This window comes from Giraffa tippelskirchi, chromosome 7 (genome assembly GCF_054371585.1).
Source record: "Giraffa tippelskirchi isolate mGirTip1 chromosome 7, T2T-mGirTip1v1.2.pri, whole genome shotgun sequence".
NCBI lineage: Eukaryota > Metazoa > Chordata > Mammalia > Artiodactyla > Giraffidae > Giraffa > Giraffa tippelskirchi.
In genome coordinates this window covers 161,178,661-161,203,490 of record NC_137281.1, presented here as the reverse complement: position 1 = coordinate 161,203,490, position 24,830 = coordinate 161,178,661, and the positions used below count along the sequence as shown (strand labels likewise).

The 24,830-nt window shown below is 51.6% G+C and overlaps 2 protein-coding genes and 1 long non-coding RNA gene across 11 annotated transcripts in view; 1 reads left to right on the top strand and 2 right to left on the bottom strand.

Moving 5' to 3' along the window:
* TTC7B (tetratricopeptide repeat domain 7B) overlaps positions 1 to 24,830 on the top strand; it is a 255,906-nt gene that overhangs the window by 25,422 nt on the left and 205,654 nt on the right. For 5 of the 9 annotated variants that reach the window (XM_081510890.1, XM_081510884.1, XM_081510885.1 and 2 more), the window contains exon 3: positions 1,822 to 1,990. Coding sequence is in view for 6 of the 9 variants with exons in the window: in XM_081510884.1 (XP_081367010.1) it covers positions 1,822 to 1,990 (169 nt within the window). In the remaining 3 variants the exon portion in view is untranslated. Of the gene's footprint in view, positions 1 to 1,821; positions 1,991 to 5,672; positions 5,851 to 24,830 lie in introns of those variants that run through there. The other 4 variants (XM_081510892.1, XM_081510887.1, XM_081510886.1 and 1 more) reach the window with 2 other exon arrangements.
* LOC145513900 (uncharacterized) lies at positions 9,775 to 20,064 on the bottom strand. Its single transcript, XR_014059766.1, has 2 exons — positions 19,738 to 20,064; positions 9,775 to 10,479 (listed from the first exon to the last, which is right to left on the bottom strand). It is a non-coding gene; the product is annotated as an uncharacterized LOC145513900 (long non-coding RNA).
* LOC145513899 (cAMP-regulated phosphoprotein 19-like) lies at positions 12,972 to 13,488 on the bottom strand. The gene is made up of 2 exons (XM_081510894.1): positions 13,424 to 13,488; positions 12,972 to 13,284 (listed from the first exon to the last, which is right to left on the bottom strand). The coding sequence occupies exons 1-2, from the start codon at positions 13,486 to 13,488 to the stop codon at positions 13,008 to 13,010; spliced, it is 342 nt and encodes a 113-aa protein (XP_081367020.1). The 3' UTR covers positions 12,972 to 13,007.

The following is a 24,830-nucleotide window of genomic DNA, read 5'->3' as shown; positions in this document are numbered from 1 at the left end:
AGGGTGATAGATCTGTTTCCTTACATAGATGGCTGGGTCACCTCTCCTCTCCCCAGGGATAAGTGGGGGTGGGGAAGGGCCCAGGATGAGGCTGGCACATGTGTGGGCAGGGAAGCTAGCCTCTCCAATGGGGAGGAGGACAAGCCCATCAGAGGGCAGTTCGAATGTGCACCCTCTGGGAAGGACCTGGTCAGTCCCCATAACCAGCTGGGACATGGACCCTCTGGGAGGGGCCTGCTCAGTCCCCATAACCAGCTGAGACATGGACCCTCTGGGAGGGACCTGGTCAGTCCCCATAACCAGTTGGGATGGCTCAGCGAGAAAAGCTTGTCCCTGGAAAGAGAGAAAGTCCGGTTCTTACACCAGTTTAGAAAGCCTCTCTCCTTGGGTTGTGTGGGTTACAGTCTGTGGCACAGCCCCAGTGCCGTGGGCTCAACCCACCAGGATGTCCACGGAGCCCCCTTTGTTGAGACAAGTGCTTGTGTGTTTGTTCCTAACATGCTCCTTCCATCCTTGGCCCAAGCCTGAGGCCTGAGGGGAGTCTGTTTTACAGCAGCTTTGTTGAAACATAATTCACATGCCAGAGAATTCTTGTTCAGATTTGACGGAGAAATCAGAAGCTTTAGAGACAAGCAAAAGTTAAGAGAATTCAGCACCACCAAATCAGCTTTACAACAAATGCTAAAGAAACTTCTCTAAGCAGGATACACGAGAGAAGGAAAAGACCTACATAAACCCCCAAAATTAAGAAAATGGTAATAGGATCATACATATCAATAATTACCTTAAATGTAAATGGATTAAATGCATGAACCAAAAGACAGAGACTGGCTGGGCAGATGAGAACATCTGCATGCATGCACCTCCACTTACCACATCACTCTGCTTAACACCCCAAACTGTATGTGATTATTTTATATTGTTAGGTTAATCATGTTTGCATTATGGCTTGCAATTGTAATGATCCTTTTACTTTTTTGTCTGGGTATTGATTGTGAAAACTGATTAACATCTTCTACTATTCCAAAAAAAATAAAGTGTACAATATAATGGTTTTTAGCAGAGTCACTAAAAAGAATCCGCCTGCAATGCAGGAGACCCTAGTTCGATTCCTGGCCGGGAAGATCCGCTAGAGAAGGGATAGGCTACCCACTTCAGTATTCTTGGGCTTCCCTGGTGGCTCAGCTGGTAAAGAATCTGCCCGCAGTGCGGGAGACCTGGGTTGGGAAGATCCCCTGGAGAAGGGAAAGGCTACCCACTCCAGTATTCTGTCCTGGAGACTTCCATGGACTATATAGGCTATGGGGTCTCAGAGAGTGGGACACGACTGAGTGACTTTCACTTCACTTTCACAGTAGAGTCACAGAGCTGTGCAAATATTACCTCAATTCTAGAACATTTTCATCACCCCAGAAATGAGCCTGTGACCATCGGCAGTCACTGCCTCTGCCCCCACCCTCCCAGCCCTAGGCGGCACTTGTCTGCTTTCCGCCTCGGTAGACCTGACCCCTCTGGCCAGTATCTGCAGCCCGTGTGACTGGCGCTTTCACCCGGCGTCATGTTTTTGAGGACTGCCTGTGCGGCGGCAGGGGCCAGCCTCCGTTCCTGATGAGGGCGGAGTGATATTCCAGGCGGTGCGGGGACCACCGTCTGCCTCCCCCGTCAGTCGCTGGGCCAGGTGCGCCGTTCCCGCCGCGGGGCCCTGGGGACGGCGCGGCCGGGAGGCTCCCACGGCCGTCGTGGTGTGGAGAGCCGCAGGGCCGACGGGCGTGTCGGGCGGATATCTGAGGACAGTGTTTCTTTTCTCTCTCTTCCCTCCAGTCAGAATTTCTCCAGGAGTCCAGTCTGGTCCTGGCCAAGCTGCACTACGTGGAAGGAGACTATGACGGCGCGCTCAGCCTCTACGCCCGGGTGGGCCTGGAGGACTGGCCGCTGACGGGCGTGCCCCCGTACCGCCTGCGCATGGCCGCCGACGCCTACGCCACCAAAGGTGAGGCCGCGCCGCCCTCCCGGGGCCTCCCCGCGGCCCGCGGTGTGACCCGTGCCCTCGGCGGGCGTCATCCCCGGCCGCTCCTGGCGAGGCAGCTGGGGTTGCCCCGCCGCAGGCTCTGGGTCATCCTAAGCCCGGTGACGTGGCGTTTCCTCAGAACCGCAGCTCCTCAGCCGGCCTTGCAGGAGAAATAGTTCAGTCAAGTTTCCTGATAATTAATCTGCAACTTAAGCAGGGACCGTTCTTGGTGGCTCAGCTGGTAAAGAATCCTCCTAATGCGGGAGACCTGGACTCGATCCCTGGTTGGGAAGATCCCCTGGAGGAGGGCACGGCTACCCACTCCAGTCTTCTTGCCTGGGGAATTCCATGGACAGAGGAGCCTGGCGGGCTACAGTCCATACAGTCGCAAAGAGTCCGACACAACTGAAGTGACTCAGCTTGTTGGGTTAATTAAGCCTCAGTAGTTAGTGTTTATCTGGGGGCTTAGCGGCTCAGGGCATAGAAGAGGGAAGTGCTGCCCTGTTTGCCACAGAGGACTTTGTAGTCTAATCTGAGGGAGCTCAGTCCCATGGGGAAGACAATGATAAGAAGGCAGGACACGCATGCTATCTGACCTTTCCAAGTTGTCACTTCCTCATCTGTGAAATGGGTATAATCACAACCAGTTCATAGAGTTCTGAGGACAAAGTCACATCATATATGTAAAGCACTTACTAAATGATATTTTGAAATGTTAGCCCCAAACAAAACAGCAAATGGGAAAAGCCAGGCCTGGGTAACAGCTTTTCAAAGGAGAGATGACTGTGGGCCAGCAGGGCCAGGAAGGCTTCCTGGAGGAAGAGGCACACTTAGTGGCCCTCTAAAGGCCTCAATAAGAAGGAGATCCTCTGAAGCTGCCCCTCCCCTTCCTGCCATACTGTGGCCACACAGAGGCCCGGGTCCCAGGCGGCCTCCCCCTCTCGAACAGCAGTGAGCTGGCCTTTGTGTGCAGCTGCGGTCTGCCTCGGTTGCCTGGTGCGGTGCTGAACAAAGACCCAGCCGCAGTGTGCCCGCTTGAGAGCTGTGTGACCAGGCAGCATATTCACCCTGTTCCCTGGGGAACCTTGCTCCAGCATGTTTACGTTCCTCTGATTAATCTTCTCCGCGTCCCTGTGGGCCATCACTCCGACGGGTGCTGGGGCTGACTGTCCTGCGAGGCCATCTCAGCGGTTCTGAGGGTCTGCACCACACGACTGCCCTCCTCTGGTGCTCACCCAGCACCTCACACGCCCCGGGCCCGTGGGAGCTGTGTGTGTGTGTGTGATCTGGGACCAGGATCAGTACTCTGCAGGAAGAGCAAGGGCCACCGGACGGTTCCCAGTCACCTGACTGGCCTGGGGCCTGGGGGCTTCTACCCAGGGGCTGGTTTGCCCGCTGGGGACAGCGGGGCTCTGAGGCCTGCTTTAGCACTGAAAGCTCGGGTCCGGAATTGGGCTCTGCCTCAGCCTGGTGGGGCAGACTGTGCTGGTAGCTTAGTCTCACGGCTGCCACCCAAGCAGGCAAGGAGGGCCGCAGTTCGAGACTGGCCCTGGGTGGTGTGTGATGGCGGCAGGCCCCAGCACAACTCCGGGGACATGCTGGCTGGCTCGCAGGAGGAGGGAGGCACTGTCCCTCCCTTCACCAGAGTGAGCCTGGGCTGGAGTCCCGGGCAGGTGCCCCTCGGGTGGGCGGGCACCAGCCCACGCCCCTCCCTCTGCCACCTGCAGGCTGCCGTGCGCGTGGACTGAGCCGCATACTTTCACAGGTCACCTCCACTTTTCCAGGGGCCCCTGAGGTCTGACTCGACCCAGGGTCTCAGCCAGAGCCGGGAATGTCCCTGAACGTCCACATCTGCTCTGGCAGCTGTGGCCGGGAGCGGTTTCCCTTGACTGGGTAATGTTAGCCTTGGCTCGTCAGGGATCAGAAACCAACACTGTTCACTTACAAGCACCTCCTCTGGGAGGTGAGTTAATCCTCCAAACCCCTAATTTACAGACGAAGGAAACACGATGGGGTGAGGTCACTAGGAATGATACTGGTGCCGACTGTGTGCCGAGCGCTGTGGCCCTAATTTGGGCGTCTCAGCCAAGCCTCACCACCACGCTGTGAGCTGGACATGACTCTTCTTTCCATTTCACAGGTGAGCACACTGAGGCCCAGGGAGGTTGGACACGCTGCCTGGGGCCCTGCAGCCGGGACTCAGCCTCGGGCCCCTGCTCCTCTGCTGAGTGTCGGGAGGGGGGTCCGGGGTGCTCAGCTCCAGAGTCCATGTTCTCAACCACCCTGTTCTGCTGGCGTGTGGGTGGGAGTGTGCTCGGGCCAGTAAGGTTTCCACAGGCAGAAAGCGTGCAGGTCCCTGGAGAACCCCCTGGTTTGCACCCATGCCCCTCCTCCCGGCGCCCCCCTCGGGTCCCCCCGCAGCTGCTCACCCTGTCTCAGGCTCCTGCCTATAAGCCCCAGCCTGCAGGCTCACTCTCCCTGTCTTCTCTGAGACCCTCCAGCGCTCAGCCATTCAGAGTCCACCGCATTTGACAGTATCGTAGCACAGGAGGTTGGAATCACCTGAACATCATATTGGAACCAGCTGTACTGTTATCAGACCCTTTCCTCCCGCCAGTCTGTAAATTCCACTCGAGGAAGAAATGTTTTGCTCGAATGCCATCCTCAGAACCTAGCACGGTGTCTGGTGCGTAGTGCTTTGAACGTGAAAGTGTTATTTGCTCAGTCATGTCCAGCTCTTTGCAACCCATGGACTGTCCTGGTGGCACAGACCACCCACCAGGCTCCTCTGTCCATGGGATTCTCCAGGCAAGAATGCTGGAGTGAATAGTCATTCCCTTCTCCAGGGAATCTTCCCCAACCAGGGGTCGAACCAGGGATCCTGCGTTGCAGGCAGATTCTTTACCATCTGAGCCGCCAGGGAGTACCCTGGTGCATAGCTGATGCTTAATTATTGACTGAGACTGATGGAAGGTCCCTTGCTCAGATTTCTACTGGGCAGGATGCCCATCATGTAATTTAGGTGATTCTGGGCGCCTCTGCTCCTTGCTCTGACGGTCAGACGCGTTTTCTCTGCCCAGTGCTAACACAGTGAGCACATTTCGGTCATTCAGACTCAGTCGCTGCCCATCATGAGGAATGCCTGTAAGAGCATGCCGGCATCACACTGACAGAGCCTGGTGTGGATCCTTCCCCGAAGGTTATACAGTTCACTTCATTTCCATGATCAGGGAGCCGCCACGTGGATCTCAGCTCCCCTCCCCCCCCAACTCCTTCCCCCTTTCTCTTAAACCTCAGAAGACAAATGGAGAATGAGAATGAGAGGCATGCAGGAACTCTTCAGCTTCTGGTAGAAGTGGGTTAATCAAGTGAGTAGAGGTCCTTGCTCTGAGTACAGATTGAGGTGCCACGTGAAATCTCCAAGACACCAGGTGGCCACAGACGTTCTTTTGCCAAGTGGGGAGGCTTGGGAACAGTGAACGCGTGGCCACCCTCTATTTTGGGACTTAGATCTGCTGGACATCGGCTAACTTTCTGCAGCTAGGACAGCGGGGGCTGTAAGTAGCTTGTGTTCGAGAGATGGCCTCTATCAGTAGCCGAGGCACACGCTCTGCTGTGATAGGGACCACAGGTGCATCGGCTCCAGTGTGAGGGCGGCCCTGACAGCCCTGCGGGGGAGCGCCTGCTCAGGGCTGGTGGGCGGCTGTTCCCCCCGCTCGCCTAGGGCGCATCCTCGTCTGGGCGACTGACAACCCCAGCGGGGCGGCGGCCCGTGGCAGCCCTGGAGCGCGGAAAGGAGAGAGCCGTCTGGGGGAGCAGGAGTGACACCCGTCCGTCCGGCGGTGAGAAGCTCCCACAGAGCCACAGCCACCAGGCGCTTGGGAGAGAGAGACCAGGGACGTGCAAGCTTCTCGTTGGGTGTGTCCGTCAGAGCTGGTCTCTGACGCAGGCAGGACCTGCAGGAGGGTGCAGACAGGAGCCTGTGCTGAGTGAACAAAAGCGGGCGCACAGGACGTGAGTCTGGGCACTGGTGCCCCCGTGGAGGGAGCCTGGGAGTCTGGAAACAGCCGCGTGGGGTTCAGCTTCTTTTCAGATAGCATAGTACCGAAGCAGAGAAGGAATGACCCCCAGATACAAAAGGGGCCTTCACAGCTGTCTCTCATACAAACGTCTTACTTTCCAGTGGGGGAGACCGTGCCAGAGAGGGCAAGGGACTCGCTCACCTGAGGACACACAGGCAGGGCCAGGAGGGGAGGTGTTTCTCGGTAGGAAAGCTTGTCCGGCTGTGTAAGGTCTGTGGCAAGGCGGTGGTGGTTGTTTAGTCACTCAGTCGTGTCTGACTCGTCGTGACCCCATGGACTGTCCGTGGGGTTCTCCAGGCCCGAAGACTGCAGTGGGTTGCCATTTCCTTCTCCAGGGGATCTTCCCGACCCAGGGATTGAACCTGGGTCTCCTGCATTGGCAGGTGGGTTCTTTACCCCTGAGCCACCAGTGCCCAGGTGGAGAATGCGGTTACAGTGCTGGGAGCTACGTGGGGTCTCCTCTGCTTTCTTTGTGCCTCCTTTGTTCCTGGGTTTGAAATTGTTCCTCTGACACGCTGGCTCAGAGTTTGAGGTTTTGGAGGCAGACTTCCAGGTTTGATCTCTAGCTTTGTCACTTACTAGCTTTAGGGTCTTGAGCAAATTACTTTCACCTCACTGGGGCTCTTTTTTTTTCATCTATAAAATGGAGTTGATAATGGTTTCTACATTATAGGGTTGTTGTAGGGAATGAGTGAACACGTGTAAAGCATTTAGCATCGTGCCTGGCAGATCAACAAAGATTAGCTATTTTTGTTCTTCTGTATCCCCTTAGTTTAAACCCAAATGGACAGATCTCTTCAGCAGCCTCCGGGAACATCCAGCTGTGGAAGAGGGGAGAGGTGCTGTAGGGTATCTGTTTTGTGTGGCCGAGGGTTTGGCTCAGGATGTGGGAGAGCAAGTGAGTCTGGAGGCCTGGAGCGGTGCTTAGGGAGGAAAAACTGCTGATGGCGTCTGAGGGCGGCGGGTGCCAGGGGCCTGGGACACAGGGAGCGGGCACCTAACAGAACTGCTTGATAGGGGGGCCAAGACAGAGTTCCTGCTGCACGTCACCAGTCTCGCTCAGGGCTGACCCGGAAGGTTAGAGGTCTTTAGAGCTGCACCCACATTCGTGGTTTTATCACAAAGGGCCATTCACATGGGGATGGATCGTTTGATTCAAGCAGCCTTCCTTTAAGAGCCAAGAACAGTTTACCGCATTCCCAGATAGCTGTCTTCAGAAGGGACGTGCTGAACACGCTGGCTGATAAGAGACTGCAGAGGTGGAGAAGCTGTCTCTGCTGGGCCCCCAGGAGGAGGGCGTGTCCCTTCACACTAGACCTCCCCTCCTGGGCAGAGGCCTTGCCTCCTCTAGAGTCTGCAGACCTCGTGGGCCTCTTGCTTCGCAGAAGTGCAGTGTGATGAGCACAGCTTTGTGGAGGTGGTAACAGAATTATAGACCAGCCTCCCCTTGGAAAAGACCCTGATGCTGGGAAAGACTGAAGGCAGAAAGAGAAGGAGGCGGCAGAGGATGAGATGGTTGGATGGCATCACCGACTCAGTGGGCATGAATTTGAGCAAACTCTGGGAGACAGTGAAGGACAGGGAAGCCTGGCATTTCCCAGTCCATGGGGTCGCAAAGAGTCGGACACAACTCAGTGGCTGAACAATAGCACCACCCCCTTGGGAATGTTACCCCTTCCTCACGTGAGATGGGCCCTCTGTAGGCTGAGCACCCCATCCTGGGATGCGGCGTCAAGACGGAAAGAAGGTGCTTCCTGTCGGGGGCAGTGCCCAGGGCTGTCAACACAAACCTTTAAACGTGGAAAGTCACTCAGTCATGTCTGACTCCCTGCGACCCCGTGGACTGAGCCCACCAGGCTCCTCTGTCCATGGGATTCTCCAGGCAGGAATACTGGAGTGGGCTATCATTTCCTTCTCCAGGGGATCTTCCCCACCCAGGGGTTGAATCCGGGTCTCCCGCATTGCAGGCAGACTCTACCGTCTGAGCCATCAGGGAAGAGCGATGGGACAGCTGCTGGGACAGGCGGTGAGGAGGGGCTGGACTGGAGGCCAGGGGTCTGTGTCACCCACTCTGTCTGCCCAGCCGGCTGCTCAGCAGACCCAGTGAGCGAGCGTGCTTTGCTCATAGAGAGGTTGGAGGCAGAAGCGCCAACCTGAGTTGGCAGCTACAACATCCCAGAAGGCCAGAGCCGCACTGCAGACATGTGCAGAGGGTAGACCCAGGCTTCAGACTCATGTGAAGTTCTGCCGAGAGTGCAGGGCAGGGCCTTCCAGCTGCAGGTGAAAGAAGACCCACCTCAGTCTGACTGTGGTGGCAGCTGGATTCGGGGCTCAAAGCCAGGGCTGCCTTCTCTCCACTTCCCAGCACCTCTTCCCTCACGCTGTTTCCCTTCTCAGGCTCCAGACTGTTTCTCTTGGGCGGAAGTATCAGAAATCTCAGCCAGGCTCTCACTGGGTCCCGTTGGCCCTGCCTGGGTCACCCTTGCACCCTCGATGCCATTCCGGTGGCCAGTGGCATGCCCTGGAGGCAGCTCAGGACCCTCAGGGAGGCTGTGATGAAGAGGGTGGGCCCTGCAGGGCACGTGAGGGGGTGTCCCCCAGGCAGCACAGCAGTAGCCCCTCTGAGGATGAGCCTCTTTCTCATCAAAGAGCCGGGCTCCTTATGGCGTTGTCTCCTGGAGGCGATCCCTACAGGGGAAGAGGGGACGCGACAACTGGGGGGGGAGCCAGGTGTCACGGGCTCCCCTGGGGGCTCAGATGGTAGAGAATCCGCCTGCAATGCGGGAGACCTGGGTTCAGTCCCTGGGTCGGGCAGATCTCCTGGAGGAGGGCATGGCAACCCACTCCAGTATCCGTGCTTGGAGAATCCCATGGACAGAGGAGCCTGGCGGGCTACAGTCCACGGGGTCACAAAGAGTCAGACACGATTCAGTGACTTAATACTTTGCAGGCGACTGCTCTGTGACAGTCACTGTGCAGATGGCCTTGGGACCAGACCTCACAGGCGGCCTCCAGGGATGGTGGAGGGCTCAGGGGGAAGAAGGCCTTGACTGTGCTGGGTTCAGGGTTAGAGCCAGAGCCGGGCAGTGGGAACTGCACTAAGCCCTGTTACTCCCGTATCTCGAGACCTTTCTCACGGCCGCAGGCATCTCAGGGTTCCGCGGCTGTGAGAGGTGGGGGTTCCTGTTGGATTAGCATTTACTGAGCCCTCCCAGAGCCTGCGGTAGTCTGACCTGGAGAATCCCATGGACAGAGGAGCCTGGTGGGCTACAGTCCATGGGGTTGTGAAGAGTTGGACACGACTGAGTGACTCACACCTTCACTTTCCCAAGAGCCAGGTGAGCTGTCTGCAGGCTTTCCCGCTTGAGGGCATCTTGAGACCAGTCCTGCGCTGTAGGGGTGGTGGTCTCTGCAGAGAGGGCTGAAAGCTCACATTTCAGAGCTGAGGTGGGATTCAAATCCAGGCCTGGGGACTCCAGAATCCAGACCATTTCTGCTGTATCGAGCCGCCCTTCAGTTGGCGTAGGGATGTCACTGAGGGAACTGTGGTGTCAGCTCACCTGCTCACCCTAGAGGCTGTTCTGCAGTTTAATCAAAGTCCCACTTCTCTTATCTACACAGTGGGGATAGCGATACTCTGACAAGAATACTGAGAAGAATGAATAAGACACCACGAGGAAGGGCTTTGACGTATATCGACCTGCGGTCAACAGAAGGTCTGACCCCAGGTGTCCTGTGATACCCTCCCCTCCGCCCCGCCTGCCTCGGTGGTGATGCTTCTGTCTGTCTTGAGGTTGACCTTCTGCCTCTTCCCCAGGATTTTACTTTATTATTCCCCTTAGTACAGACAAGACACGTGAGCATTACATAAAAATAAGAAATACAGACCAGTCAAAAGAACGTTAAAATATCCATCACCCTGTCCACCCAGAGCCAACCTTCGTTGATATCTTAGTGTTTCTTTCCAGGTCGTCTCCATACACATCACATGTAGCATTTTCTTTTCTTTTATAAAATGAGATTTTATCACATACACTGCTTTGTGACCTGCCATCACTCTGTGACAACAGATACATTTCTGCAGTATCTTAGCAGCTGTATAGCATTTCATTCTATGGATAAGCTAGAATATATTTAACCGAAAAAGCCTCTATTTTTGGCCGCGTAGGTTGTTTTCAGCTTTTCTCGGCTGCATGTGAGGCTGTGATGAACGCCCTCTCAGCCTGGCTGCTGTGCTCGTTCTCAGCAGTTGTCCTGGGAGAGGTTTCCAGAAGTGGGGTTTCTGGGTCAGGAGAGAAGTGTTTCCAGCCTGTCCTGCAGAACAGCTGTGCCCGTGTGCTGTCCACCTGCGCTGTGTGGGGCCCGCTGCCTTTCATTCTGACCTTTGATCTGAAAACGAACATTATTTTTCAGTTGTGTGTCGGCTATAGGCTATTTGGCAAATTAAGAAAAATATAAAGCAGAAAATAAAACCAGTCATCTTACTGCTGCTTGACTTAGTTAATAATGATGTATGTTGAAAAGATACATAGACAGATAGCTATCTATATCTATCTTTAAATAAGTATGATTTACGTGCCGTGCTGTGCTAAGTCACTTCAGTCATCTGACTCTGTGACACTATGGACTGTAGCCCGCCAGACTCCTCTGTCCATGGGATTCTCCAGGCAAGAATACTGGAGTGGGGTGCCATGCCCTCTTCCAGGAAATCTTCCCGACCCAGGGACTGAAGCCACATCTCTTAGGTCTCCTGCATTGAGAGGCAGGTTCTTTACCACTAGTGCAACCTAGGAAGCCCATAAAATTTATAAATATATTTATATTTTGTACACAATTAGGATTGTGCCATATATACTATTTTATATTCTACTTTTTTCACTGTATATATGTGTGCACATGACAGTTATTTTTCCATGTCATTAAATATTTTTGAAAACAGTTTTTAAAGGTTGCACAGTGGCATGTATGCCTTATGCATAGTTTTGAACCAGCTGCCTGTGGACCATCTGTGTTATTTCAGTTTTTCATATTACAAATATGCTCTACAGCTTTCTAGAAAAATAACTTTATTGAGATATAATTCACATCCCATAAAATACAACCTTTTATAGTGTACAATTCAGTGGTTCAGAGTTGTGTAACAATCACCACAGTCAGTTTGAGAACACTTTCATCACCCCGGAAGAAATCAGTGCTCAGTAACAGTCACTTCCATTATCTGATTAATCACCGCACCCCCAGGCATGTGCTGCGCGCGCTCACTCAGCTGTGTCCGACTCTTTGTGACCCCATGGACCGTAGCCCACCAGGCTCCTCTGTCCATGGGATTCTCCAGGCAAGAATACTGGAGTGGGTTGCCATGCCCTCTTCCAGGGGATCTTCCCAACCCAGGGATCGAACTGTGGTCTCCCAAATTGCAGGCAGATTCTTAACCGCCTAGCCACCAGGGAAGCTCAAGAAAACTGGAATGGGTAGCCTATCCCTTCTCCATGGGATCTTCCTGACCCAGAAATTGAACCGGGGTCTCCTGCATTGCAGGCAGATTCTTTACCAGCTGAGCTACCAGGAACCGCCCCCCACTCCCAGACATAGTCAGTCACCAAGCTGCTTTTTCTCTATAGATTTGTCTATTCTAGACATTTTAGATAAATGGGACGTCGTAACTGTGATGTTTTGTGTCTGGCTTCTTTCACTTGGTGTGTTTCCAGGGTTCTCACATGTTACAGCATGTATCATTCCTTTTTATGGCCAAATAACACTCCATTGTATAAATATGCCACATTTACATTTTGTTAATCCATGCAGAGCTGATGGACGTGAGGTTGCCCCTACTCTTTAGCTGTTATCAGTAATGCTGCTGTGAACATTTGTGTACCAAATTTGGGGTAGATACACGTGTTCATTGCTCTTGGGTATATACTTAGGAGCAAAATTACTGGGTCATGTGATAAGTCTGTGCTTAACTTTTTTGAGGAACTGCAAACTACCTTCCAAAGAGAGCTGAGAGCTGTATTCCTCCGAAGGGTCCTGGTTTCTCCCCGTCCTTGTCCACACTCTCTCTGTTCTTTTGATCACAGTTGTCCTAGTTAGTGTGTAGGTGAAGTGGCACCTCATGGTGGTTTTTGTTTCCCTAACGACTAGTGACGTTGAATAATTTTCTTCTTATTGGCCATTTGCATATCTTTTTTGGAAAAATATCTTTTTAGATCCTGTGTCCATCTTAAAAGTGGGTAATTTGTTGTTGTTTTTTTTTATTATTGAGTTATCATAGCTCTTATATAGTCTAGATACAAGTCCCTGTATATTTATATAGTTTTAAGATGTTTTCTCCCATTCTATAGGTTATCTGTTTACTTTCTTGATGGTGTCCTTTGAAATGTAAAAGTTTAAGTTTTGATTCATTTTATTTATTTTTTTTTCTTTTGGAGCCCCATTTATTTGTGTTTGCAATATGTGACCTTTCTTCCAACTTGTGGTCTTAAACTTCTGTTTTACAAAACCCAAAAGGAAAATCCAGGAGAAATCAACAGTAGAGGTTACATTAAATAAGAGTAACATACAAAGCTATAATTAAGATGAATTAAAGAAAGCCAACATTAAAACTGCAAAACTTGTTTGTTACTTGTTGGATCCAGCCCTACACTAGGAGTTAGGTAATATATACAATTATTTTCAAGTAGATTACTTTATGTTGCTCTAACATGTTCATCAGTGCACTGTTAAACTAATCAAAAACTCTACACATGTATATTCCCTTACAATAGCAGCACACACTACCGCTACCTGCAAAGCCATCACTCTCAAATAACATAGTGAGTAAAAGGAAATAAAAAGCAGAGGAGTAACATATTAAGGAGAAATAATGGGAATTAGAAGGTTCATGCAGTTCAGTTCTTTTTAATCAGCCAGCCAGTTTGCTAGCAACGAGATGGTTTCCGTTGAGGAAGGTCCTGTGGAGTGGGAATGTGGTCACTGGTGACCTCTGTCTTATCCGGGGTTGCAGTAGGAAGTTGCTTGTTCTTCATTTTTGCTTTAGCCATGTTGTAATCCCCAGAATCAAAATATTTTTGCCCTTTCTGCAATCGTTTCCTTAAAAAATCGGAACCTCCAGGCTTTTGTCCCAGATGAGGATACCTTGCTTTTAATTTTGCTTCTTCAGCTTTCTCTGGACTAGTCACTTTATCTTCCATTTCCCTTCTCTAAACACTCTTCTGACTCATGACAGAAGCCTGAAAGCACATTTCCCAGACCGACTTCCTTTAAGAGTCTGTCAGTGGCACCTGTATTAGGTTAAAAGGCATTTTCTTCCTGGAGGTGCTGCCCACATGCAGACAGCAGCAGCTCCTGTGTGTCCTTCTGCTCCTCCTCGGAGGCTGCCTCGGGGACTTCCGCAGACATACTGCTCCCTCTGCGGACGAGGGGCCGAGAAGAGAAGCGATTACCGGGTGGCCGGGTGGCCGAGGCCCGCCCGCCTCCCGCTCCCTCCCCAAGCGCCTTGATTCATTTTAGTTTCTCTATTTTTTCTCTTTTGCCTCTTTTGTGCTTTTGGTGGTGTATCTAAGAAACTGTTGGTTAATCACTATCACAAAATCTTTTTTAAAAATTTAAAGAGTTTTATAGTTTTAACTCTTACATCTAGGTCTATGATCTACGTTGAGTTAATTCTTGTATATAGTGTGAGGTAGGGGCCCGACTTCATTCTTTTCTCTGTGGTTATTCTAGCACCGTGTTGAGACTATTTTCTCCCCATTGCATTGTTTTGATGTCTTTGTTGAATTCAATTGAATATAAATGTAAAGGTTTATTTCTGGATTCTCAATCCCATTGCATTGGTCTGTATGTCTACATTTATGCCAGTACTACCCTGTCTTTATTATGTAGCTCTGTAGTAAGTTTTAAGATGGGGAAGTATGAGTCCTCCAACTTTGTTATTCTTCCCAAGATTGTTTTGGCTTTTCTGGGTCCCTTGTATTTCCATATAAATTTTAGACTCAAATAGTCAATTACTGTGGGGAAAAAAAGCTTGCTGGGAATTTGATAAAGATTATGTTGGATTTGATAAGGATTATGTTGAATCTGTAGATAGATTTGAGGAATATTGCTGTCTTAACCGGAGAAGGCAATGGCACCCCACTCCAGTACTCTTGCCTGGAGAATCCCAGGGACGGCGGAGCCTGGTGGGCTGCCGTCTATGGGGTCGCACAGAGTCGGACACGACTGAAGCGACTTAGCAGCAGCAGCAGCAGCAGCTGTCTTAACAATATTAGGTCTTCCAATCCATGAACATGGAATGTCATCTTTAATTTCCTTTAACAATGTTTTTTAGTTTTTGGTGTGAAGGCAATGGCAACCCACTCCAGTACTCTTGCCTGGAAAATTCCATGGATGGAGGAGCCTGGTAGGCTGCAGTCCATGGGGTCGCTAGGAGTTGGACACGACTGAGCGACTTCACTTCCACTTTTCCCTTTCATGCACTGGAGAAGGAAATGGCAACCCACTCCACTGTTCTTGCCTGGAGAATCCCAGGGACGGCAGAGCCTGCTGGGCTGCCGTCTATAGGGTCACACAGAGTCGGACATGACTGAAGCGACTTAGCAGCAGCAGCAGCAGTTTTTGGTGCGCAAGCCCTACATTCCTTTTTTTAAATTTATTCCCAGGTCTTATTCTTTTGGATGCTACCATAAGTGGAATTGTTTTCTTAGTTTAAGTTTCAGAATGTTCGTTGCTTGTGTATAGAACACACAGCTGACTCTTGTATGTTGATCTTTTATCCTGTAACCTTGCTGTACTCATTTATTAGCTCATAATTTTTATGGATTCTTTAGGCTTTTCCATAAATATGTCATCTGTAAACAGGGTAGTTTTACTTCTTCCTTTCCAATCTGAATGTCTTTTTATTTATTTCTTATTGCCAAATTGCGTTATCTGGAACCTCTAGTACAGTGTTGAATAGAAGTAACCAGAGCAGAGATCTTTGTCATAGGGTGAAACCTTTCAGTCTTCACAAGTAAGTACTATGTTAGCTGCGGGTTTTTCCTAAATGGCCTTTATCAGGTTGAAGAACTATTTCCGGTTTGTGGAGTATCTTTATTATAAAAGGATGTTAGATTTTGTCACCTGCTTTTTCTACTGAAATAACTGTAACTCCTGTGCCTTATTCTCCTACTGTGCTCTGGGCTCGCTCACTCAGTCGTGCCCGACGCTCTGCCCTACGGCCCACGAGACTCCTCTGTCTACGGGATGTTTCAGGCAGGAATACTGGAGTGGGTTGCGGTTTTCCTCCTCCAGGGAATCTTCCAGACCCAGAGATCGAATGTGTGTCTCCTGCACTGCCGGCGGATCTTTACCTGATGAACCATCAGGGAAGCCCCACTCTTCTACGAGGCTGGATTATATTGATTGATTTTCGTATGTTAAAGCCAACCTTGCATTCCTGGAATAAGTCCCACTTGGTCATAATCTAGAATCCTTTTTATATGTTGCTGGATTTGGTGCACTAACATTTTGTTGAGGATTTTTAATCTGTATTCATAATGGTGTAGTTTTCTTGGGATGCCTTTGTCTGGTTTTGGTATGAAGATAATACTGGTGCCATAGAGTGAGTTGTGAAGTGTTACCTCCTCTTCTATTTTTTGGAAGAGTTTGTGAAGGACTGGTGTTAATTCTGCTTTAAACATTTGGTAGAATTCCCCAGTAAGCCATCTGAGCCCAGGCTTTTCTTTGTAGGATGTTTTTTGATTACTGATTCAATCTCTTGATACTCTTTGTTTTAATAGACTTTAACAGCCTTTACTTGTCCTTCACTTGCTTCTACATGGCATCTTTTCACTGAGCTTCTGATCATGGCAAACAGTCCTGATCAGAAAGGAATGCTCTTCAGCCAATTATCATTTTCAGGATGGATGCCTGTGGAATAGTCTCTATTTTCTTCTACAATAATATCTTGAGTAACCTGGATGGACTTAGATGTCATCACACTGAGTGAAGTAAGTCAGACAGAGAAGGAGAAATATTGTATGACATCCCTTATATGCATAATATAAAAAGATATTATACAAATGAACTTCTTTACAAAAGAGAAACAGACTCACAGACTTAGAGAACAAACTTATGGTTGCCGGGGGGAGACTGGGGGGATGGGCTAATTAGGGGGTTCGGGCCGGACATGTACACACGGCTGTATTTAAATTGATCACCAACAGGGCCTACTGTAGAGCCCAGGGAACTCTGCTCAGTGTTACGTGGCAGCCTGGATGGGAGAGGAGTTTGGGGAGAATGGACGTGTATCCAACAGGGCCTACTGTAGAGCCCAGGGAACTCTGCTCAGTGTTACGTGGCAGCCTGGATGGGAGAGGAGTTTGGGGAGAATGGACGTGTATAGGTATGGCTGAGTCCCTCTGCTCTCCAGCTGAAGCTATCACAGCGTTGTTAATCAGCTATACTCCGATATAAAATGTTATAAGAGAATAATCATAACACCTTGAGTAGCAGTTCACCCCATGTGACAATGTGAACTCAGTACATGTGGTAGCCAAGGGAAGCAGGACTACCTATATTTGCAGCTGATTAGCAAAATCAGCCGGGTGGATGGGTCCTAGTTTTTCCTGCTAGGAAACTGTCAGCCACTGCCAGGTTGTGAGCAGGAGGAATGACTTAATTAAGTTCATGAGCAAGAAAGATTTTTCTGGCACATAGTGGAAAACAGATTAGAAGGAATTAAAGATTATGAGGAAGGAGAATGGTTGGGGAGGTGAGCTGGCTTTGGGTTCTGCATTTCAGGGGGCTTGACTTCTGGAGGCTGTTGCCAGGTGCCTGGACTCCGCCAGCAGAAGCCACTGGCAGGAAATTAGAGGGTGAGAGGAAGGAGGAGCCAGGGTATTTTTTTTTTTCCTTTCCGCCTCAGGCAGCACCTTTGACGGCAACTGTATCTCTTCAGTTGTTCCTGCTTCAGCCAAACCTTTCCTCTGCGGTTTCAGCTGCCAGGAGGGAGCTTCCACTTCCTTCTGTCTCCCACCCAGCAGCCCAGCTTCTCCACTCTAACTCCGCCTCCTCCTGTGCTTCTTTCTAGCCCTGGGATGTCCGTGCCTTTCTGTTGTTGCAGAATTTGGGGATGCCATGCCATCCTGTTTGGCTTCTCATCCCTTTCACCCCTTAGGCAGACAGTTCCATACATTAAATCTCCTTTATCTGAAAGAACTAGAGTTGACTCTTTGTCCTAGCTGACAGTGCAAAAACCTGAATTGCAGTAGGCCATGGAGATGGTATGTGTGCTGTGTGGTTGAGGAAGGAATCGAGATGACTGGGAGATTTGTGGCTTAGCTCTCTGGGCAGGTAATGCTGCTGTTCAACCAGGTGAGGATCACAGAGGAGCCGCCAGTCTTCCTAGGAGGGTGGGGTGAAGATACTGGGGTGCAGGTGAGCACCGTGCTACCTCTGTGACCACAAGTGGGTGCTGTGCAGGGACCCATCCTTTCTGGGGCTGCTGCTCTCAGCATGAGGGTCTGCAGGCTTTTGGCTTGTTGACTCGGGGACGGACTGTATGTACATTTGGTTACAACCCAGGAGTTCAGGGGACCACCGAGAGTGAGGCAGGCAGGCTGTCCAACGTGCAGCAGGGGAGCTGAACGTACAGGCAGAGTGCCTGCCAGGGCTCGGCTCACAGAGGGAGAAGGGACGCAGGAGACAGCCAACTTTCCCCTGGGTTTGACCATTTGTACATCTGCGGCAGATTTAATCCTTAAGTAGGTCGAAGTTAAAATGTGATGGAGGCTGTACGCAGCCCGAGGTTGAATGCACCACGGGAAAACCCACACTGCGGGCATCGGGAGTGGGCAGCACCCCCTCCCCTCATTGTTCCCTTCTTCCTTCCTGTTGAAGCTCCAGCTCTGGATGAGCTCTGCTGACCAGGACGGGTCTAGGCCAGGTGTGCATTTGCCCGGTCCTGGAGGCTGGGTCCAGGAGGCTGGGTCCAGGTCATGCTCCATCCCACCCACACTCTGCTCCCCTGCCTGCCGGCTGCCCGCCCACCTGCTTCCTTCTGCCGGGCTCATTCCCACCTCCGCTCGGCTTTCCCCTCCAGCCTGGAGTCTCCCTCGCTGACAGCCTCTCCAGCACCATCATCCACTTGAGCCCTCTCCTTCCTCTGATTCCACCTCTATTTCTAGTGAACACCATCCAGCTTGGCATTCCGTTTTTGTTTAATTATTTAACATCTGTCACGTGCCTCTCTCAGACTATGACTGCATGATTAATGAACTCACTCAACCAGCAAATATGCGAGTGCCTGCTCTGGGGTGGGCCCTGGGCTGGGCCAGGTCTAGGCTGCTGGCTGCAGATGCCAGCACGTGCACCAGGGTCCCTGCTTGCCACAGTGATGGGATGGTTCTCTACATATTTCCCCTGGCATCCAGGACCACGCTGTAGAAGATAAAATCCACCTAAGTAACCAAAGTTTCTTAAGCAGAAGTGCAATGTTTTTAGTGTGTTCTGAAATGCTCTCCATTTTAAAAGAAAACAGATTTTGGTTTGGGCCTGCTATAATACAAATAATCTTGTCTCTAACTCCTCTTCTACCCATGCTCACCTTCAGGTGGAATCATCTCAGTTTGTAAACTGTCTTTCAGTTTGTTGGGCTCTGAAGACCCCATCTCCCTGGGCTCCTTTTTTTTGAAACCCAGGGACTCTTTGGGCCTCCTTAATGCAGTCTTCTCCCCTGCAGTGCATGCCAGTTGCTGTATGTTTCATTCTTAGGACTTGGGTCCTTATTTCTAGGATCCCCTTGAGGCTAGCCAGGTTATAAAAGATCATGTAGTCCAGGCTTCCATTTAGTATTTTAAAACCAGGACTCCTGACTCCTAGCATAGTGCTCATGCCGCCACAGCCCATCCCTTGGCTCCCATCATTTCCAAGCCCTGTCTGGTGTTCATTTTCTTCCCCCAAATGTTCCTGATGCTTTGGGAATGAAAAAAGCATCCATATTTGGAAAGCTCAGAGCTCTCTGGGGGCGGGAGCAGAGCAGACTGTACTGCCGAGGGGAGGGTGTCAGAGCTGGCTCTGCCGGCTACCGGCCCCCCCACACCCCGTCCCCCTGGGACCACTGCAGCAGAGGAAGCTGCGCTGGACCCTGGCTGGGCCCCCCCTGCCCAGTCCCTTGACCCATGAGCCAGAGACCTGTGTCTGCCCTGCAGGGCACGGTGCAGCCTTGCAAGACAGGGAGAGGAACTCGGGTGTGTTAAGCTCCTACTATGTGCCAGGTTCTGGAGTAACAGTAGTTATTAGTAATTACAGCATTTTTAGGGGCTTCCCAGGTGGCTCAGTGGTAAAGAATCCGTCTGCTAATGCAGGGGCTGTGGGTTCGATCCCTGGGTGGGGAAGATCCCTGGAGGAGGAAATGGCAACCCACTCCAGTATTCTTGCCTGGAGAATCCCACGGACAGAGGAGCCTGGGGGTACAGTCCCTGGGGTCGCAAAGAGTAGGACATGACTGAGGGGACTGAGCACGCACAGCGTTCTTAAAAAACCTTCCAGACACCCTCCAAGCACCTGCCCCCAAAGTCCTTACACGGTGCCGCCCGTTAAGAGAAGGACTAAAAGGCGAACCCTCTGCTTCAGCCCCGGTTCTTTACCCCCTCGCCCTCAGGCGCTTGCCTTGTGGACCGGCCGGTACATCGTTTGTGCAGGACCCCCCATGAGCAGAGACGACGCCCCGAGCAAGGCCGCCTTCCCCGGGGCGCCGGGAGGGGCCCCCAGGCCTGGTGGGACGTTGCAGGGGGTCCTGCAGAACAGCCGGCGCCCTGAACGGCAGGGACGACACTCGGGCTTCTGACCGAACAGCAGCTTTCTTGGGTGCCGTGGCCACGTGAGGGGCTCGGAACTCGACGTCAGGCTCGGGAGCCGGTGCCTGAGGCGCCGTCGCGCCGCGACGCGGGCCCCTCCCGCCGGGGCGCCGGGCGGTCCTCCCGCCGCCGCCAGGGGGCGCGGAACCGCGCGCGCCCGGACTTGCGCATGCGCGGGCCCCTCACGCCGGGGGAGCCGGGCGGTCCCCCCGCCGCCGCCAGGGGGCGCGGAGCCGCGCGCGCCGAGGCCCGCGCATGCGCGGAGCCGCCGCGGCCTCGCCGTCGCGCGGGGCGTTCTGGGTCTTGCACGCGCTCGCTGGCCGCCTCTACTAACCTGGGGCAGGCGAGCCTCCCGCCGGGCTCGGGGGCCGCTCCTCGGGACCGTGCCTCGTGTGGGCGACTCCCCCAGGCCTCGGCCGTCCTCCGCCGCCCTCTGCGGTCCCGCGTCCACAGGGAGCCCCGCAGGGGGCTCGGGACGTTGAACAGGGGTGCAGGCACCCCTGGGAAAGAGCGCGGAGTTGCGGGGGTGCGTTCTGGGCGGGGAGGCTTAGCAGGAGTGGACAGACCCCAGTTCTTCAGGACTGGAAGCCCCTGGTGATAAAGACGTCCACGGAGGATTTTCTTAGTCTTTGCTCGTAGATGAACCGCGTCTGGAGGTGGCAGCACCTGACCCTGATCTGTAGGGCTGGGGTGTGCGCTTGTGATTGGGGCCTCCTAGGTGTCCTGCAGCCAGAGGCGGACCCGTCACACTGGAGGGAGGCCCTTCCTGCCTGGCACGAGGGTTCTGCGCCTGCGGGGCCGGTCCCCGCGCCTGTGAACTCACCCTGGAGGCCAGCTCTCTCTGCCAGTGCTGTGTGACCTGGGGCAGATAATGCACCCTCTCTGAGCCCGGGCCTCCCAGGTGCTGGTGGTGAAAAGAAAAATCCGCCTCCCATTTCAGGAGACAGGAGACTCAGGTTGGATCCCTGGGTCGGGAAGATTCCCTGGAAGAAGGCATGGCACCCCACTCCGGTATTCTTGCCTGGAGAATCCCATGGACAGAGGAGCCTGGAGGGCTACAGTCCGTGGGGTCACAAAGAGTCAACACGACTGAACACACACACTCTGAGCCTGAACATCTTGTCTGCAGAGTAAGGAGAGGAGAGAAGATAGGGGTTCAGTTTTTCCTCTTCAGAAGCTGCTGCTTATTTTTTTGAAGTCTTGAGATCTCTTCAGGGGCAGTGAAAAACAGTTCAATAGGAAACTATCCTTGAGTGGAGAGAAGTGGGCGGCAAAGTGGGGGTCTGGGGGTCCTTGTGGAACGGTTTAGTCCATGTGCAAGCTCCAGAAAATGTGGGAGCACGGGTGTGAGATTGGGGGCGCTGTGAGTCCATGTCCTGCTGTGTAAGCTGTCGGGAGCGGTTTATCCCGCCATGGTGCCCCCTCAGGCCTCCTCCCACCTAGAATTAATGATTCTGCGATTCCTGGGAGGCTGGATGCTACACATCTCAGGTTGCAAGTCAAAGCTTCCTGTTTATATTTAGATGGTGTAAGAAGAGTAAGAGCCCTTTTATTGCTGCTGACCCATATTCACATTTAACGTTGGTTGTGTTGATTGACTCCTCATTGGTTCTTATTTGGGGAACAAACAGAGACTTAAGGAGCCCAAAGAAAGTTGGGGCTTAGTTGAAGGTATGCTGAGGTGCTCATACTTAGTTCTTCTGATACCGTGTCTGGCTCAGTCACTGTACTTTTTACCTTGTGGTGGGGCTTCTCAAGGGAGAGGACTGGTCCTGCTCTGTGAAGCCCAGCCGTGGTGCCTAGAGAGAACCTCTGGGATGGAGAAAGGGAAGGCGCAGCAGTTCACTGGCCCCTTGCGTTCCTTGCTGTGGTTAGGGCTACACTTTGTGCTGTAGGGATCCCCTAAGGAGGATGAGTCCACTCTTACGAAAGAAACTGGGACCAAGACCAAAGTTTATGTAGCATCATGTATTAACAATGGAGGAGGAAATGGCAACCCACTCCAGTGTTCTTGCCTGGAAAATTCTATGGACAGAGGAGCCTGGCGGGCAACAGCCCACGGGGTTGCCGAGAGTCGGACATGTCTGAGCAGCTGAGCGCATACCCAAGTGTGTCAGCGAGACCGGGGTCTGCGCTAGCGTGTCAGCTCTGCTTGGTCCTGAGCGGGGGGCGCGGTTGGTCCCACTGTCTTCCCGATGCTTTTCTGTAGTTTACAGACACTCCTCAGAACGTTGAGGAGGATCGCTGTTCTCCCCAGGAAAGATGCTCAGTTGATAATAATAATTACTGTTTATCAATAGTAGCCCAGACTGGACTAACCTCATAATACTCAATTAGAGTAAATGCTTTTATTTTCATCTGCTTGTTGAGGAAACAGAGGCCCCAAGAGATTGAGGAAGTTGCTCAAAGTCACAGAGCTAGAAAATGGAGAAGCAAGGGTTTGAATCCAAGTCTGTCTGATTATGTATTTTCATGCATTTTTCATGTTTTTGTATTTTCACTTATTATTTTACCCAGCATGTTGGTTGTAGGTCATAGTTTGTGATTTTTGGCACAAAGATTAGAAATGTTACAAGGAAACATAGGAGTACCCCTTGACCTACCAATTCTACTTAAGGTATATATTCAAGAAATGTGAAAACGTATATCCATACAACAGCCAGTACATGGATATTCATAGCGTAATTCATAATATCCAAAAAGCGTAAAGAACCCAAGTGTCGGTCCCCTGATGAATGGGTAAATGAAATGTGTTACCTCCATGCAGTGGAATATTAGTCAACCACGAAGACTGAAGCACGCGGTGTTGTCTAGCTAGCTAGAAATGGAAGTTGTACGGTATCAGGAATGCAATAAATGTCGCTAAATTGTTCACGTTAAAATGGTTCATTTCATGTCATGTGAATTTCCCCTCTGTTTGAAAAAAAGGAATGAAGTATTGATATATGCTACAGTGGTGGCCCTAGTGATAAAGAACCCGCCTGCCCATGCAGGAGACCTCAGAGCCATGAGTTCAGTCCCTGGGTCGAGAAGATCCCCTGGAGGAGGGCACGGCAGCCCACTCCAGGATTCTTGCCTGGGAAAGCCCATGCACAGAGGAGCCTGGCGGGCTACAGTCCATGGGGTCACAGAGAGCCGGACACAAGTGAAGTGACTTAGCATGCATGTTGCAGCGTGCTGTGTTGTGCTCAGTCGCTAAATTGTATCTGGCTCTTTGTGACCCCGCAGACTGTATTACTGTGGAAACTGTGCGGAAACCCTGTCTACACCTGGAGCTTGTCTTGCATTGTGTTGAGTTGAACAACCTGTGGGAACCCAGTTGTTCTAGAGGTGAGAATGCACGACCAGCAACGTGGGGTCAGGACTTGCTTTGAGAACCTTGAATCTCTTTTTCTGAGTTACTTCTTAACCTTAGAAACAGATCCCTTCAAATTGTCCTGCTGCCTTTGAAGTCCTTGCCACAGAGACACGGTATTGTAGTGAGGTGAGGTTTTTCTGGTCCTTCCAGTTATAAACTCCTCCGTGGGTCATGTTACAGCAAAGCCCTGGAGTGTGCCTGGCCCGGCCTGGCTTCAGAGATGCGGTTAAGATAAACGAGGAAACAGTGCCTAGTGCTGTAGTACATAGTGCCCATAATTATATTTTATAGCCTTTTATTGTGTCGCTTCACTTCATAAGAAGTTAATTCCCTGTTCATGTTAATGGATTAAAAAAAAAAACTTGTTTTGGCCGTTAGTCCTGCAGAGTCATTGGCTCAAGATGGGGTTCTAGTAACTCAGCCCTCGCGGCATAGATGAGGCCGGGAGCCCAGTGATCCAGGGACTCGCCTCATTGTTGTTGCTCACTTGCCAAGTCATGTCCGGCTCTTTGTGACCCGTGGACTGCAGTGCGCCAGGCTTCCCTGGCCCTCACTGTCTCCCGGAATTTGCCCGAGTCCCTGCCCGTTGCGTTGGCGATGCCGTCCAGCCAGCTCATCCTCGGCTGCCCTCTTCTCCTTCTAGGTGAGGAGGACTCACCTAGGGTGACGCGGCTCCTTGTGGGAGAGGAAAGCCTGCCCTGTGGTTCAGTTTCTAGGCCTTTACCGTTTGAAACTCATTTTTAATGTCACCGCTATTATCGGACACTGAATGTGCTGTCAGCAGCTCAGTGAGACAGGATATTATGAGCAGAGTTTTGTAGTCAGATGGACCAGGGGTTGAAACTTGGCTTTATCGTTTACTGGGTGTGGGACTCGAAGTTCAATCTTATCTGTAAAGTATTATTAACACCTTCCTTGCAAAGGTGGCCTGGAGGATTTTAAGTGGTGTGTGTCAAACCCCAGGCATAGTGCTGGATGTTGAGTAAGGCCTTGATAAATGAACCTGTATTATTGTGAAAACTGTGCAGTCTTGCATGCCCAGATCAGGCTTGTAGCTAAGGGATCTCAAATTTAGACAGTCCTGAAAGAATTGGGGAGGGTTAACCCCTCAGTGATCAGTGGATTTCTTTTGGCAGTGAGAAGTGTAGCCGTCCACTTCCTCAGCCACTTTCAGGGATGTACAGCGCTTGAGGAGAAAAATTGGAGCTCCTTTTCAGAGGTCGTGAAACCTTGGTGTGGAAGGAAACAAAGGACAGAGTCCAGTTTGCCATATGATGCTGTGAAAGTGCTGCACTCAGTATGCCAGCAAGTTTGGAAAACTCAGCAGTGGTCACAGGCCTGGAAAAGGTCAATTTTCATCAAATCCCAAAGGAGTGCAGTGCCAAAGAATGTTCAAACTACTGCACAGTATCACTCATTTCACATGCTAGCAAGGTACTGATCAAAATCATTCAAAGTAGGGTTGAACCGAGAACTTCCAGATACACTAGCTGGATTTAGACAAGGTAGAGGAACCAGAGATCAAATTTCCAACATCCATTGGATCA